Raw genomic sequence first — 16,730 nt, 5'->3', positions numbered from 1 at the left:
TAAATTTACTCCATAATATCTGGACTTTCCGACCGTTCCCCTGGACGTAAGCTTATCAATTAGTGTGTTAAACCAGTGATCAACAACCAGCTCTACTGCGTGACAGGATAATCTGGTCTCTAATCCATGCCTGCTCACAGGACTGCATTGTCTCTAATGGCAGTGTGTGGGAGTGTGACACTCGTAGGCCTTTATTAGACTTTAGTTATGTGCAGAAAGCAACCATCAATAATGATGTCCATCTTATGTCCAGAAAACCTTGGTCTCTGTATAATCAAACATATTCCTATTACTTATTTATTGGTTTAATCATTCATTGGTTATGGGATTTATGACCCTACATTCGACTTGGAAGGTCATAAAAGTAAGATCCACATCACATTCTAGTGATTTACAGATTGACTCCACATCAGACATTTGACTGCCATAACATACTGTCCCTGGTAGGACTCAACCCTGTTCAGCTACAGAGATAAAGTTTGCAGGTGGGAGTCTTAGCTTGGTTTGACATATTTGCCTTGGGCAATGTGAAAAAAAAAAGACTCACTGAACTTGTGCATTTCGAGTAGTGTTCTCTCTTTCTCCCCCTCTCTCTCTCTCTCTCTCTCTCTCTCTCTCTCTCTCTCTCTCTCTCTCTCTCTCTCTCTCTCTCTCTCTCTCTCTTTCTCTCTCTCTCTACCCAGTTGCTTGATTTCTTCTCCTGCTGTCTGTGCACTCATGCAGAATTAGCTTATTTGTCAGCGAGCTGCGCCTCCGAGCCCTGGTGCACATCTCCAAATCCATTTCCAGAAGCGCAGCACAAAGGACGTTGTCCTTATGTCATGACGACAAATTTGCTGAGCTTCCTCGATCCAATGCAATGCAGGAAAATGGTCCCATCGCTCCTGCAGAGGCCTGTAAAACACTAATGACTCGGCTTCTGGCACTGAAGAGTCCTCATTGCACCTTTTTTTATTATTATGATTATTACTATCGAGCATGAGCTATTTTTTTCTCTCTTCCTCTGAAACCAAGGTGATCTGTAAACATACACAAGCTCACAGACTAGTGTAAAAGAGAGATGGCTTCTGTAAAGTATTCGTATATCTAGAGATAATCTCACTTGAAAACAGAGAGCCAAGCAGGATCTTGACCAGAACTGCAACAAGACGATAAGAGGAGTCTGGCTTTTCTGTTTGGCATTTAGATATTTTTCAAGCTTACTTAAAAAAAAATTACGTTTATGAAAACGTCCTCAGCCTTCAAAGAGCCTTGTGATAGCATGAATATTTTTTACATTCCTTATTTTCCATAAAGCCTCTATGTAGTATTCATATTGATGCTTGCAACCTGTAAATTCACCTCTACAGTGCTTTGAACTGTCATTTGATTAAGCTTTCTTTCTATGTGTGTCTTATGCTGAGAGCTGCATGTAGGGCTTGCTCTGCAGGTGTTGTTTTTTAATTGAATCCAAAATCTCTGTGGAGACTGTCTGGTCCACCTCTGCCTCATGACAACAACAATAGCTGGTTACGAAGTAATGAATGGCCAAATCACGCCTGCTTTGTTTACCCATTTGTGATTGTCACACTGCTTTCTGTTTGTTCGGATTCAAGCAACTTCAAGCTTGTTTTCATCAAATGCTCAATATAAATTGACCCACACACTTCATAGAATTTGATGAAGTTGCACTTTCTTTGTTTCTAGAAAGTAGCCAAAATAAAATTAAATCGGATTTGAAAATAACGTGCTTGGTCTTAGACATCAGTGGCAGAACTATTTTTGTTTTACTGGCTAGAAGTGAGCACTTGTGAAGACTTTGGCCAGTGGCAGATTGTCCACCTAGTGGGGAGGAGGAAGAGGAAGTGGATGAGACTGAGTATGTGTCCTACGGTGATACACCCTGTGCGGTCCGAGCAGCCTGCCCACCTGATTGATTAGTTCTGAGATGGGGATCTATGGAGAGGTTAGGAGAGCATGGCTCATTCCTGAATCACAGTCTCACACAAACACACGCACACTCACACACACATTACCTAGACCCAACCACTGAGAGTGCAGTCTCTAAGGAAGGGGGTCTCTGCACAACAGCTCTTTATTCTCTTAAATGAAGTCCATTTTTAATGTCAGACTGAGTGCACACCAGCTGTGTGCAATAAGCAGGAGTGTTATGAATACAATAATACTTCCTGATAGCTCTCTATTAGCATTGCTCTATTTATTTGTCAGTATGGAAGCTTCTGGAGTCTTGTTATGAAACTTGGAAATGGATTCTCAGTCCAAATAGTCATAGAGCTTCCCATAAGACCGCTGTTAATAACAGTGTGCTGGAACTGATCTTACTTACAGAGTTTCAGTTCACACTGACAATATTTGGGTATTTGTTGTTTATTTTTCCAGTCATACTGTAAATGCATAGGCACTTAGACTTTGTCTTTGTGAAAATTATATTGCCAATTCTTCAGCAGATAATGTTGCATATGCTGAATAATTTTGGATCAATCACGTTAAATGATTTTGAGTGGATTTAAAGTTATGCTGAGCAAAACAGCTGCAGAAGAGCTCCAGTTTCTGAACTGTTCATACGCCAAAGCAAAAAGCCACAAGCCCATGAAAAACATACCAGCATCTTTATTCTATTTGTTGTTACAAAATGATTACAAGGTATCTGGTATGGAGAGGAATTTCTTAGCAGGATATTATCCTCTTTCTTTTGTTTATTCTGTAAATCAGTGGATTATTTATATTGAGCCATCGCTAGACTTTATTTAAGATAAAGAGGACCGGCTGTCTATTATCACTGGTCATAATTTAAAGTTATGTCAACTTTAACGGTTGTATATTCAACATCAAAAGGTAGTGTCCAATTTATAACAAAACATATGGGCCAATGGATTTCATGAATCCCTGCCAAGATGAGAAGGACTGATCGAAGATGCACCCCTCCACCTCCCATTCGACCCTGAACCGAAATGACTTTAATCTCTGTTGAAGTGAAAAATGAGGGGCATAGGGGGGAAAAAGAGAAAGAAAAGCAACTTGTTATTCTGGCTTGTTATTCTTCTCCGTTACTGATGTGTCTTGGCCTACCGTTGTCAGATAGGCAGGTGGCACATTATGCCATAGGAGGAGAGAAACCTGCTGGCAGAGCAGACACGCCGAAAGCAAGAGTGAGAAACAGAGAGTGAGAGAGAGAGAATGCGGGAGAGTGAGAAAAAAAAAACGAGAGCTGAAAAGAGAATGATAGAGTGCATTTGAATGGTCCGGTAGTTAATGCTTTATGAGATTGGGCTGAGGAGGGGGAGACGGGGGAGTGCAGCGTATGCAGTATTACGCCACATAAATCTGGAGGCCTGCTTTCCCTGCCTGTGCTCCCACTTAATTACCTGAGCCCAATGCACACCTATAGCTCTTCCCTAATGGCCAGCTCTCGCTGCTTCTCTCATGCCACATGCCACCATGGCAAGAGTCTCCACACGTTACACATTACACAGTAAAGGAACAGGGCAGCTCTGAGACTTCTTACAGCCTCACTGACACGCAAAATCAGAAATTCATGCATAAAAACACTCGTCTTTCCAGTTTTGAGCTGAGCGTTATGGATTTAATGATTTTCTGAAGAGCACTAGTGGCTGAAAACTCTGACTATCAGTGTAGCACTGCCATCTTGAACACCTCCAATTGACCTTGCCGATTATTGCTGGACTAGGCAGCAGAAAAGTTATGCTATATCTTAGTCAGGAGCTGTCTTCTATCAACGAGCTGCAGTGTCGGCCATTGATCCGTTCCATGCCAGGATATGGGCCTTGATTGATGCTTCGAGAGTGTCTGGCTGGTCTGGAGAATAGCCTTGGGAGAAAACCTAGGCCTTGTGTATTTTCCCAGCCTCCAGTGCAATGGCACTGATAAAGGTGTATAGATTAGAGCTCTCTGACCCAGAACTACAAGGCCTCTAACCTTAAAACAAGTTTTGCAATCTAATAGGAAACACAGTATTTATGATCTGTAAACTTTTCCTCTAAGGGTAGACCTTGCACTGGACAGGTGAATCTACAGTGATATCCTGACAAACTAGACCACACACATCGAGCACTAGGGATTAGAAAAACTATTCCTTATTCTCCCTTCTAAAACTCCTCTCCACAAAACATGATTACACAAATACAAATGGATATGAATATAGAGAATAATCATTACAGAATGAATTACATAATAATGATAATACATTTATAGAATGAACAATTTACTCTACAATATATGACTTCCTGTAAATTAAATTGAACTGATTTAATTTCCAGTCCTATTTTAAATATTTTCCTGCTTCTATCTCCCATTTATTTCAAAATTACACATAACAACTAAGTTATCAAAATGACATTACAATAAAGCAATATTATCAAAATGACTGTGAATTTCCCAGAACTGCAGAGCTTTTTGACATGAGCTATACGAAATTCAGTGGGTTTGAATCATTTGGAAGAAAGCATTTTTTGAAGGCATTTGTGATTGCCCTGAACCATTTTGCTTTCTTGAATGCACCCTAGGGTGATCTGATGAAGCTATTAAGTTATTAAGTCTCAAGGACACCATATCACCAACCAACAAACATCTAAAATGGTTCCTAGTTCAAGGAATCTACATAGATTTGACTTAATGAATTTCGTGCACTTCTACCTAAATACAGTATGAACTCAAGGCAAAAAAAAAAATACAAAGCTAAATACTCCAGAAACACAGACACACAAAAATTACTAGAGAATTGAACTAGTGCTTGTTAGAAAAAAACATATATTGTGAGCTTCACAAAGCTGGAATTCATGCCAGTAAGCTTTTGTAGAAAAAGGCAATAATTAATGATGTATAACTTTAAGGAGGCATAATTTTAAGGTTTATGGATGATTCAGGTGTCTGTCAACTTTTACTATATTTCCTTTATTTGGATAGATTTAATAGGATTAAAAAATTAAGTAAATCCATGCCTTCAACCCACAATGTCTGCTGCCAAGTTAAAGTATAACAGAAGATAATGTTGTTATGTTATTTGTATGTTGTTTCAGTCATCTGGTGGAAATCATTAGGTCAAAGGATTGCTTTACATGGTCATCTATATGGGCAGTTAACAAATATCAGGTGATTTTACAAGACCAGCTGCATCTTGTGATGCAAACACTCCTCGTGAGTTTCATATATTCCAGGATGATTATTGCAGTGGTTTGATAAGCATTAAGATAAAGTCAACACCTTAGTTAAAGTCGAAAATGTCTAGCAGAGTTTGGGTCCACTTGTTGCCTTTGAACGAAGGGGAACTACAAATCAGTACATAGATATTAATCATATTCTTTGTGATTCACAGTCACCGGATTTCCAACCAATCGCTTAACTATTAGAGATTGTAGTCTGACCAACTAGATGGAGTTCTCCACCAACAGGATCAAGACTCTAATTTAGGGAAAACATTTTAGATGGTGTTCATCCATACAGTACAGAGATTTGCAGAATATATGCCAAGGAACACTGAACCTGATCTTGTAGCTTGTGCCAGCCCAACACTTTAATGTTCTCTGTTTCTTGTAAGTGGTCATTTACAGGTTGTAATAATGTAGGCAAGTTTGACAATTGACGTTCGTCAAGTGGGGGAAAAAAAAAAAAACACGGTCGCCTTCATGAAACCGTGTCTTTGCTTTGCTCTGTCAGAGCACATAAAGCTCATAAAAAGCTACTTTGATTGCACATTTACAGTTACAGGCCTAAGTGGCTGCTGGTACTGTTCTACAACAGTGAACTTTAAACATTCATTCATCATTTTGGATTGAAATTGCAGTACAGCAACAACAGCAGACAAAAGCAAGATTCTTAGCGACAAGCTAGCCAGCTAACATTAGTGATAACTCTAATGTTAATGATTATGTTCTCAAATTATGTATGATTAATGCTTCAGATTTAACCAAGTTTTAAGACTTTATATTAATCTAAAGTCAGCACTGTTATACATTAATATAAAAGTACAAGAGAAGTACTTTACACTTAAATCACTCAATAAATGGCAAAGGAGCTTGATGCAACTTCACTTCAAATGCCACAAAAGACACAAACAGTTGCTTGCTCATTTAAGAATTGGTGTGTGTGTGTGTGTGTGTGTGTGTGTGTGTGTGTGTGTGTGTGTGTGTGTGTGTGTGTGTGTGTGTGTGTGTGTGTGTGTAAGCATGTAAGGGTCATCTTACCAATGGGTAACAAGGGACTTCCTCCGTTTGGTCTTTGCGCAGGAGATCATGGGTTGCCAGGTCAGTAACAATCAATCAGCGTTGATCTTTAATAGACCTTTCTTACTGACTTCTCAGTTAGACCTCCTGTGCTGAATTTTCCGATACAAGACACAGAGGAAACAAGGAGAAAAAAAGAGCAGTATGTAGTGCTCTGTAAATACACGTAGTGTGTGTGTGTGTGTGTGTGTGTGTGTGTGTGTGTGTGTGTGTGTGTGTGTGTGTGTGTGTGTGTGTGTGTGTGTTTGTTTAATATTTAAACTAATTTGGTTAATTTAATTAAGTTGTATTCAGTTGTATATAGAGTATATTGAAATATTTAGTTTTTCTACTGTAATCTATAATTTCCCAGACTTACATAGCGTTTGCTATATTGATTACTTAGATTACTTAGTGCAAATGGAGTTGGGTTTGAAAATTGACATCACACAACATTGTATAGTGAGATTGATCAACCATTACTTTGTAAACAGGTTGCAAAGAAATGCAGGAATAGTTCCTATCATGCTTAGAGTGAAGCATGGAAATCTTTTCTCATCTTTCCTTTTAAAGGATGCAAATGCGAGATGTTTTGAGAAAATCAGTCTGCGAGCAAGTTGACACATTATTATGAGGTGTTCCATGCTTGTACTTATTTTTTTTAATATTGAGTGCTTCCTATTTTATTAGCATTTAAATATAGTTTTATATATGGATTTACAGGGTCATTTATGTATGCTAGCCATGTTAAATATATTTAGCTTGTGATCTATTACAATATTCACAGGCTTAGAGACACACTGCTAGCAGCAAATGGATATTAAACTTAGTCATAGGAAATAATTAAACTTTTGCGTGAATATTGCATTGATGTCCTGCCTAATTCCATTAAATTAACACTGCTACACAAAAGAAGGCAATATTCCTTTGAATTCCTGTGGCCTTAGCTGAACGGGTAAAGCTTTTAACGCATCTATGGCACTGAACATATGAGGCAAAAAAGGATAGCAGTAATTTGTTCATTAAAGTAGCAAGGGGAGACAAAACAAATTCATTAGCTAGTCTACCGGGAAAGTAAAAGCTCCAGTGTGCTGCCTAGTCCCATTATGTGATTGCATGAACATCTCACTGACTAGCCTAAAAACTGGTAGCTAATGGTAGTTTAAACATATAGCGAAGCGGTTAACTAATTAAATGCATTAATGCAGATAGGGAAAATACAGTCTATATGAAATATATGCTAGAGGCCGTCTTTGTTTAGCTATGTCATTAGCATCATTATCTTTTTGACCAAAGTTTCAGTTGTGAGCTGTGGATGTATTTCCTTCCTCAGTATGTGATTTGTTATGAGTGCAAGGATACAAGGAGAGCTTAATCCCAACAGTATCAGCAGGGATGCCTCTAGCTTAAACAAGTCTAGACTACTTCTGTACTAGCTTAAATTCCCTTTATGTATATTTCAAACATTATACAAGCTACTGAAGGAATCAGTTCCAAAATGTAATCAGTTTACCTGCTGGTTTTAGTGATAAATGCTTTTAAAACATACAACAATTTAGCCACTCATTCTTGAGATATTGCATTAATGAGAATCTCAAATCTCGGACAGATGCACAGACAGAAGGATGCATGGGTGGGCATACAGGTAGACCAATGACATAAAATGACAGCAAAAATAGCTCCTACCTTCAGCCTAATTGTACCTTGGCAGATGTGTGTATTGCAGCATGTGGAGGAGACTCAGAGCAAGTATTTTGCACTAGGACTATTACACTGTCAGTTACAAATAAAAAAAAGTAAATAAATGCTATCGCCAGTTCCCCTGGACTAGTGAGATGTCTAATTCTGATTGGCTAAGGTTTATCAATTAAATTTCTAATAAAAAAAATAAAGAAAAGTAAAGAGAAAAGAATAAAGAATTTAATTAAAAAAAAACTCTTCAAAAAATATTGTTGTAAAACCCTCTCAAAGATTTTACTCATTGCAGGAAAACATTATATATAATTATCACAGTTACAGTAAATTTGAAAAGTAGTTTGTTGAGTAACTAGATTTGTTTTTGCACCTGTAGTCATATAGCAATGCCTTGTTGCAGTTTGTACCCAAAAATTGACACAGAGAGTGAGAGAGAGAGAGAGAGAGAGAGAGAGAGAGAGAGAGAGAGAGAGAGAGAGAGAGAGAGAGAGAGAGAGTTTGCTTATACTGTACATATGAGACTTGTATTAAACTCTCATGTAGTACTGGCATGGTGTAAAAACTTGTAGTCTTGGCATTGTTTTCTCTGGTCCTGCTGCTCAGACCCCTGGCTACTATACCTCTCACTCAGTAACAGTGAGGGGCTGATTGTTCAGGGTCTCTGCTGTGCTGTGCTCTGCCTGTTTGGTAACTGATCAAAGGGACACTCATTCAGTGCCCAGCATGCTAAACTGACAGGAGTAGCGAAAATGCAGGGAGAGGGAAGAGTGGTGAGGACGGAAGGGGAGGCCAAGCTCTCCAGCTGTCTCTGGTGCCATGCCAAGTGAGGATGGCAAGGGCCCACAAGAGGAGGCCGACTGGGGATGGGCTAGTGGAACACCACACTCAATATACGTGAGATGCTAATGATCCTCCCCATGCCGGAATGCTGCGCTCCACCAGGCCTGTCCAAGTGGTTTGCTCCGCTGGGGATTCTCACCAGCAGGTACAGGTAGCTATGATAGCTTTTTAATGTGTGGCTCTTAGCCAATGAGAGCAGGGATTTTCATCAACTATGACTGCAGAAATATTAAACTACCCGGGGATCGTTTTTCAGTCATAGTCCATTAAACAGTGACGGGGTTGGGGGGGTTGCATTGTGGAGCCAGGAACCTTACTCTTGCCTGCACAAGTTTACCCAATTAGGGTTCTAAATTTTTATTAATATGCCACAATGTTAAATAAACATGCAAACAGCTTAAGTGGTGTATGCCAATTAAATGCTGTTTTATTTGACTGCAACTTTAATCAGGCTGCTGCACAGGGGGGAGGACACGGAGTTTAATTAAATTGTAGTACTCTGCTATTCCTGTCAAGACTCTTTTTATGATTCTGAAGTAATCTATAAGGGCATCAAGCATTGATTTAGCCATATATTAATAAATTAGATTGGAACATACCATTTCTAAACCCCAGTCCACTTGAGACTTTTAAACTTTAAAAATGGCATGAAGTGAGCAGCTGGTGTGAGTTTTTTCTATGGCGCAGTGGATCAGTTACAGCAACAAACTACACAACAAGCAGTCTTTTTTTTTTTACTGTCTGAAGAACAGAATGTTCCATAAGTTTATTTTTCTGGCTTTTGTCACTTTCCACAATCTACTCATATTGCCATTTGGAAGATTTTTTTAATTTTAGTTTGGAGACCTCAGCATATATAGAGACCTAATTGATGACGTTGCCTTTGTTTAGTGTTTTCGTCAATAGCATACTCAGGTGCATAGAAATCTTTCCCTGCCATCTCTAGACTCATAGCCAACATGTCAAACTGACATCAGAAAGCAGCATGCTGGTATTGGGCTTATATTCGCTCAGGAATCTGTACTAATGATGCATTCTTTACAATGTATACACATTTTAAATCATGTCTAGCCCGCAGTATTTAAGACGATTGGAAAATATAAATTCTCTCATCAAGTCATCTCAAAACGTTTCACTTATTTGTTGTTGTTTTGATTGTTTAGCACCATTCTGTGTAATCTCTGTTCTGATTGAAAGTGTGAGGTCGGTAAAATCAATGACATGCTCAGAGTCACTGAAATCAAATTTTTTTTCTCCATTCTAATGTTTAATATGAACATTAACTGACCCTCTTGACCTCGTGATTTTCATGATTTTATGCATTGCATTCCTGCCACATGCAGCCACTATGTTGAAGAATGACCTAATCAATTTCTGCCTTCACATCATATTCAACTTAAGTGAAAAATAAATGGATTGCATATACAAAAATCATTCATTTTAATGTATGTCATTCTCATTAGTGAAAGACTAATGAAAGCATGTTCCTAACGTTTGCTGACAATACATCATGATGATCTTCTCTTTTTATTATTCCTTGTGTGTGTATATGTGTGTGTGTGTGTGTGTGTGTGTGTGTGTGTGTGTGTGTGTGTGTGTGTGTGTGTGTGTGTGTGTGTGTGTGTGTGTGTTTGAGAGAGAGAGAGAGAGAGAGAGAGAGAGAGAGAGAGAGAGAGAGAGAGAGAGAGAGAGAGAGAGAGAGAGAGAGGGCAGAGGTGCCAGTAGTGGTAATAACATGCTGTTATTAATGCACTGAATCCCTTACAGCTCTGTCTGCTGCCATGGCCGCTCTCGCTGTATTAATCAGGGTGGCTACACACAGCACATGATGAACTGGTCTAGGAGTCGTGTTTAAACAGGCTCTGCCATGCTGCACACTTTGTAAAGAGGCTTGGGAACATCCCCAGGGTACAAGAGGGGTAATGAATACATCTTTTGGAGAGGTGGCATGAAGCCCTGGAGAGGCCTCTGGAAGGCTCTGTTCACTCCGGCCCTGCTGGCATCGGCTCCAGCCCAGGAGCGGGCAAGGTGCTATGGCCATATGGAAGGGCTGGTGTGTTTGAGTTGGCTGGAGGTGCTGACAGGACTGGCCTGTGGAGAGGAAGTTCCAGGCCTGTTTGTGTGCATTCAGCACTGCCAGAACAAAGCGTGGGCTGGAGAAGGAGTGGGGGGTCGTGAGCAGAGCATGAAGCCTGAAGCCAGAGGGGCAGGTTTCAGGAGGGAAAAGGTCCCAATTAAGGAGCAATGAGGACATACAATTACAGAGTGGTGCTTGGTTTTCTAGCTCAAAGTCTCATGACCATACGGTGCCATTAGGAATATTTGATATTTTTTAAATGATTTTTACAATAGCTCATTTCAGAGTTGAGATACCTTCTTCAGGTTAAAATGTGAATTCATCAGATGTCATGTATTCTTTTCTTTACTATTTTCACAAGTCATGCAGGCCAATTATTAATATTACCACGTACATGATGTATATGGTGCTGCTTTTGTGTAATGTATTGTTGGTTTGCACTGTCTTTTGTCCTACACTGTCTTGTTGTCTATTGTCTTGCTCTGTTTGCACCAGGTTGCACAGATGCACTTTGTGCGGTTAGGACTACTTACTCAAGTCCTTAGCTCTGTTTTTGTTTTATGTAGCACCCTGATACCAATACCAGCAATACCCGAAGTGTAAGTTTCATGTTCTATGTTCTACTACCATATAGAACAAGGAGGCATCAGTTACATCTGTGTGTGTGTGTGTGTGTGTGTGTGTGTGTGTGTGTGTGTGTGTGTGTGTGTGTGTGTGTGTGTGTGTGTGTGTGTGTGTGTACTGAAGTAAATCTAAAGCAGCAGTCCGTATCTTAAACAACACAATTAGTGCATACTTTTCAAACAACTACTCAACCTCATATACTGTTTATGACAACTCTGACATTTCAAAGCTTTTTTCAAACTGTAAGAGAAAGAGACATAGGTAAGAAAAAGAAGTTGTCAGAGAGAGAGAGAGAGAGAGAGAGAGAGAGAGAGAGAGAGAGAGAGAGAGAGAGAGAGAGAGAGAGAAAATAGAAACAATGCCATGGAGAGAAACAGGCAGAGGAGAAAAGTCGGAGTAGAGTAAGTGTAAAGCTGAGGGGTATAGGAAGTGCGGCAGAAAGCAAGAGAACTGATGGAGTAGCCTGGGGGTTGGCAGCGTGGAACTGCATTGTACCGAGCTACTCTCGGCATACTCGTCTCACTGTCAATAACTCATCACACAATGAGGCATGATGAACAGAATTCCTATGGATGAGAGGGGATCTTCCAAAGTGATGCCTGCCAGCTATGCCACCTGAATCCTTCTGCTTTCTCAACTCCATTCTCCTCTCAGGCACTGATGCAACTACGTATGTTCTGATCATGTTACATCACCTGCAAAAAAATAAAAAATAAAAAAATAACACCACCAGGAATGCACACTACTTTATCTGACTGCAAAGACTCCTGTGCATGCAATGGCCTTGCATTAAAAAAGCTATGAAGTGAACGATTTTATTGCTAATTAGGCTATATCATTTTATAAAAATCAGCCACGTGGCACAGATATAAATGTGCTATAGCTGTGATCGATTCGCTGGAGCATGGCCCATGCACATGCATATTCATGGGGCTATGTAAAGACTGAGGGAGTGTGCTGCTGGATGATCCGTGGATCCATAGAGCCTGCGGCAGGCAGTCACCATAAACAATCACACCAAGCCCATTAATAACTCTAAAACTCATGCACCGCCCTGGCTACAAAGAGCACAAGTGACATTTTAATAGGGCTTTTTTCCTTTTTGTTTTTCAATAATGAGTGCAAGGTTTGCTGTGATGCACCACACAATATGTGCCTCCCTGTTGTTTTGAGACACAATGCATATTTTTGCTGTAGTTGGCATTTATGGAGAATAATTTAATGTTGTGCACGTGGTTTCCTTTATGTGTTCTCTCCCAGTCATGTTTCAGACATCTTCAGGGAAGATGCTTGTGAGAGACGGAGCTGGGTAAAGATATGAGAGAGAGGGAGAGAGAGAGAGAGAGAGAGAGAGAGAGAGAGAGAGAGAGAGAGAGAGAGAGAGAGAGAGAGAGAGAAATGAGAAAAATGAGTGTGTGTAATAGAAAGATCCACATGGAGCTTTATATAAAAACAATATTAGTTTTTAGTTTATATATATATATATATATATATATATATATATATATATATATATTGGGGGGTAGTTTTAATATAATTTTTAGCTTTATATTTTCATTATTTTAGTAGTGTGTGATATATTTACAACTTCACAAAACCTATGTTCTGTACTTTGTACCGTAGGTGTTTCCTGAGATTGAAGGTCCCCTTGACTTATTATTTGTTTGTTTGTTTGTTTGTAGGTGTGTTCATATATCATACACTGTATGGCTAAATGTTTGTAGGCACCTGGCTGTCATGTCCACATTTGCTTTTTGAACATCCTATTGAAGATTTGGTCCCCCTCTACTGTTCTAATAACCTCCACACTTCTGGGAAGAAGTACTAGATCCACTAGCTTTCTAGTTTTCCACAAGGAGTTCTGAGGTTTAGTTAGTGTTCCAGTTCATCCTAAAGGTCTTCAATGGGGTTGAGGTCAGGATATTGTCATGCATTTAACAGATTTGAGTGTCTTAGTTTCAGAGAAGTTTCATTCTGTGCATCCAGCTTTGTGGACGGCCCACATACAGTACAATTGTGATGGTTAGACGTCGAGAAACCTTTGAGTATATAGTGTATATGTGTATATGTTTTTGCAAATTTCTACAACTCTTTTTTTCTTACCAAATTAATAGTCACCATAAGCTGTGTAGGTTTGCAAAATTGTTTGTTGATCATCTGCTTTTTTTCCCTCTTGTCCTCTAGAATCGAAACCAGGAAACGGGTTGTGTAAAACCGGAAACATTGCTCTCTTTGGAAACGTAGTGTACAGTGGGTTGCTGAACGATCACTTCTGGCATTTTGGGGTTCCCCTTGTCACAAGACTGGTGAGTAATTTCCTGCTGTCTGATTTCATCTTCGATCCACATCCGTGCCATATCCAAGCACAGCTGTGGCTTGGCCCTTGCTGGCATTTAGGCCACATTTAAGCTCAAAATGTGCAACTTGTGTTTGACACTTCTGTCTTTATGTTGAGGACTTCAAACTCCAGGAAAATTCCTTAATTCTGAAAAATTGGGAGTTTTACAGTAACTCCCCAGTGCATCACAGCAAGACCGGTGGTTAGACGAACAAATTAGATTACATAGTTGTACAAAGGCCAGTGTGACTGTGAGTCTTTGGCACTGCAGCTTTAATTGTGACAGAAAGTGGGAGTAGATGTGAGGTCAATGTTGAAGACCTCCCTCTAGTCACGACCTTCATTACTGTCCAAAATATCCCAAACTCATTTTCTAAATGATACATGAATTGTACAATTATTTAATCATACGTGTGATGCCGCTGCACTAGATAATTGAATACATCTATGAAACTTTCCAAATGTGAATATTAAGAGTAATGGAGCTTTAATTGGACTGTAACCTTAGCACACATCACTGCCTCATAAAGTTAAAGTTTTATTAAGAATTGGTATGCATCGGTGCCAACTTCCTCCAGGAATTGCAGCAAACGTGCTTATTGGAGTGAAAATGCAAGTTGTTCACAGCTGTGAGCCTTTCTGTTTTTCTGTGTCTTGTTTTTAGAGGTTTGCTTAATTAACATGATCACTTGTAGCAAGCATTTCCATGTCAGTATGGAACAGAAACGATGTGAATCTTAAACTTGTGGTTGTACTGTATTACGTTACATTGATTAACGGTTGGGTGAATTATTTATTTATTTATTTTTTTAAACACACAAATTGAGCTCTGATTAAAATGTGCTGAGCAGCACATTGAGATGTCTTAATCTTTTTTAAGTGCATTGCCTTTGTTTTGTTAGTTTCAAAGGTCTCTCAAGCTGTGAAAAAAAATGTCAGATGTTTCTACACAGAGTTTCAATGAAACAGCATGAGGGTAACACACTGCGTATCTGAGACACTGACCTGACGTGACGGCTTTCACCGAGGCAGCTTTGTCTGTATAATTTCCATCACTCACTATCTGTATGCATATTTAGCATTAAAAATTGTATTATTGTGATTATTAATGCAATTGAAATATAATAATTCACTAACTCGTATTAGCAGACTCCAAAAAAATCCTTTGAACTGTAAAGTTTGCCTATTCAGAAACTGTTCGGCTGCTGTCTGCAATTTAAGTGAAGGCAATTATAGTGTATTGTGATTAGTGACAGTGATTTTGTATGAGCTGTCACTCGATAATAAAGGCTGTGTTTAATTTAGTGTGCTCTGACCATGTGCTCTTTCTTATAAATGAACCAAATTCATTGTCTGTCCTGCAATTTGTGGTAAGAAAGAACGTGTAATTATTAGCATAGAGAGATTTCCGAAGGTGTAGCACCTGCTGTCGTAAGCTTAGGCTCCAGCAGGTTGTGTGTGAAAAGGATCCTGTACAGTTATCCATTATTCATTTCAGTACAACTCCGATTCAACTAAACTGCATTTTAACCGTCTCTCCAAGGTGTTCAAAACATAGAGAACTCCCACCAAATGGAGAAAAATGGAGGGCACTTGTTTTTCAAACTTGGTCTCCCTCGATTTTCCATGGCGGGTTAATGAATAAATGAATTGTAGCGGTAATTGGAAAGGAAAAGAGTGCCCAGTGAGTGGAGGAACGAGGCATGCAGCTCCACTGAGTTTATGGAGGCAGAAATGATGACGCTGGCTAAAGCGCTAATGAAGAAGGCAGGGCAGACTGAGGCGGACTGGCTGACAGGACTAAGAGTTACAGTGCGCTGAGAACTCTGCACACTGTGTGTGCGCACCAGTGAGTGTATGTGTGTGTATGTGTGTGAGAGAGTGGGACGAATCCTCATTACGAGGTGTGTTAGGTACTTGGTTTCGCATGTGGAAATGGCTTGACGGGTCCCCACTTCGCGGCTGATGAAAATGAGGTGGGTAGGTGAGAAGGGATTACTGGAATGGGAATGTCCAATCACTGTCGCTGGCATCACATAGATGGCTGGATAATGCTGAACACTGTCAGCTGGCTGTCAGAGCCAAATTTCAACTGTTCAGCAGAAAACATGTAATTGATAGCACTCTTGGGCTTCTTAGGTCTTCAAACCATATAACATAAGCACAACTCTTCCGTCACAGAAGCTTTTTTAATATATGCCACACTGATGTGGCCTTTACATTGCATTTTGTGCTTATATTATTACAGCTCAATTCTGGGATTTTAAATATCTATTATATATTTGCTTAACAGTATTTGCTGCCTTGAAATATTCTTAGGCTTGCACTATTTCCAAGACCCGCTGTGCTTACGGCCAATATGGCCTCCCAGTTGTGTTCACCTGCCGTTGGCCGCCACTGGCTCCTAATTAAGATGATCTGGCATGAGCATTGGCTCAACCTGGCCAAAGCCTGGCTCATCTGCGCTGCTTAAAGAAGAAAAATGCTACTGGTTCAATCTGCTTGCCTTGACTCAGCTTGACACTTTGGCTCAGGTGAGATGGAATGATTACTTTGACTCCTGATTTTTGGGTTTATACCAATCTTCACTGCTGCTCCTTTTCCCCAGTTTGTGTCTTATTAGTAAGCAAGCTCAAAATAACTTGAGCACAGGGTTATAGAGCATATTCATGTAGGTCAGTGAAGAACATGATGACTAGGATATGTGGTCATGTGCGTACTGGGAATAGCAAACCTATTTTCCTACTTGCATTAAGGGAAAAGAAAGGTCAAAGTGTACAAATTAATACCCATTACCTAGCTCTTAGAGCGAGTCATACAAAGTTAGTGACAAGGCCATGGGACCTGGTGAGACGTTCAAGTTAAAAACAGAGATCAAACCCATGGACTGAACAATGCAGGCATTAAATATTGAGTAAATGGATTGCAGGCACATAGA

General features: G+C 39.7%; 1 protein-coding gene across 6 annotated transcripts in view; it reads left to right on the top strand.

Moving 5' to 3' along the window:
- Positions 1–16,730, top strand: part of rbfox3a (RNA binding fox-1 homolog 3a) — a 323,538-nt gene that overhangs the window by 190,053 nt on the left and 116,755 nt on the right. For all 6 annotated transcript variants that reach the window (XM_027177421.2, XM_027177424.2, XM_027177422.2 and 3 more), the window contains one exon: positions 13,639–13,760. In XM_027177421.2, coding sequence (XP_027033222.1) covers positions 13,639–13,760 — 122 coding nt within the window. The remainder of the gene's footprint in view (positions 1–13,638; positions 13,761–16,730) is intronic.

This window comes from Tachysurus fulvidraco, chromosome 8 (assembly GCF_022655615.1).
Source record: "Tachysurus fulvidraco isolate hzauxx_2018 chromosome 8, HZAU_PFXX_2.0, whole genome shotgun sequence".
Lineage (NCBI taxonomy): Eukaryota > Metazoa > Chordata > Actinopteri > Siluriformes > Bagridae > Tachysurus > Tachysurus fulvidraco.
This window is presented reverse-complemented; position numbering and strand designations above follow the sequence as displayed.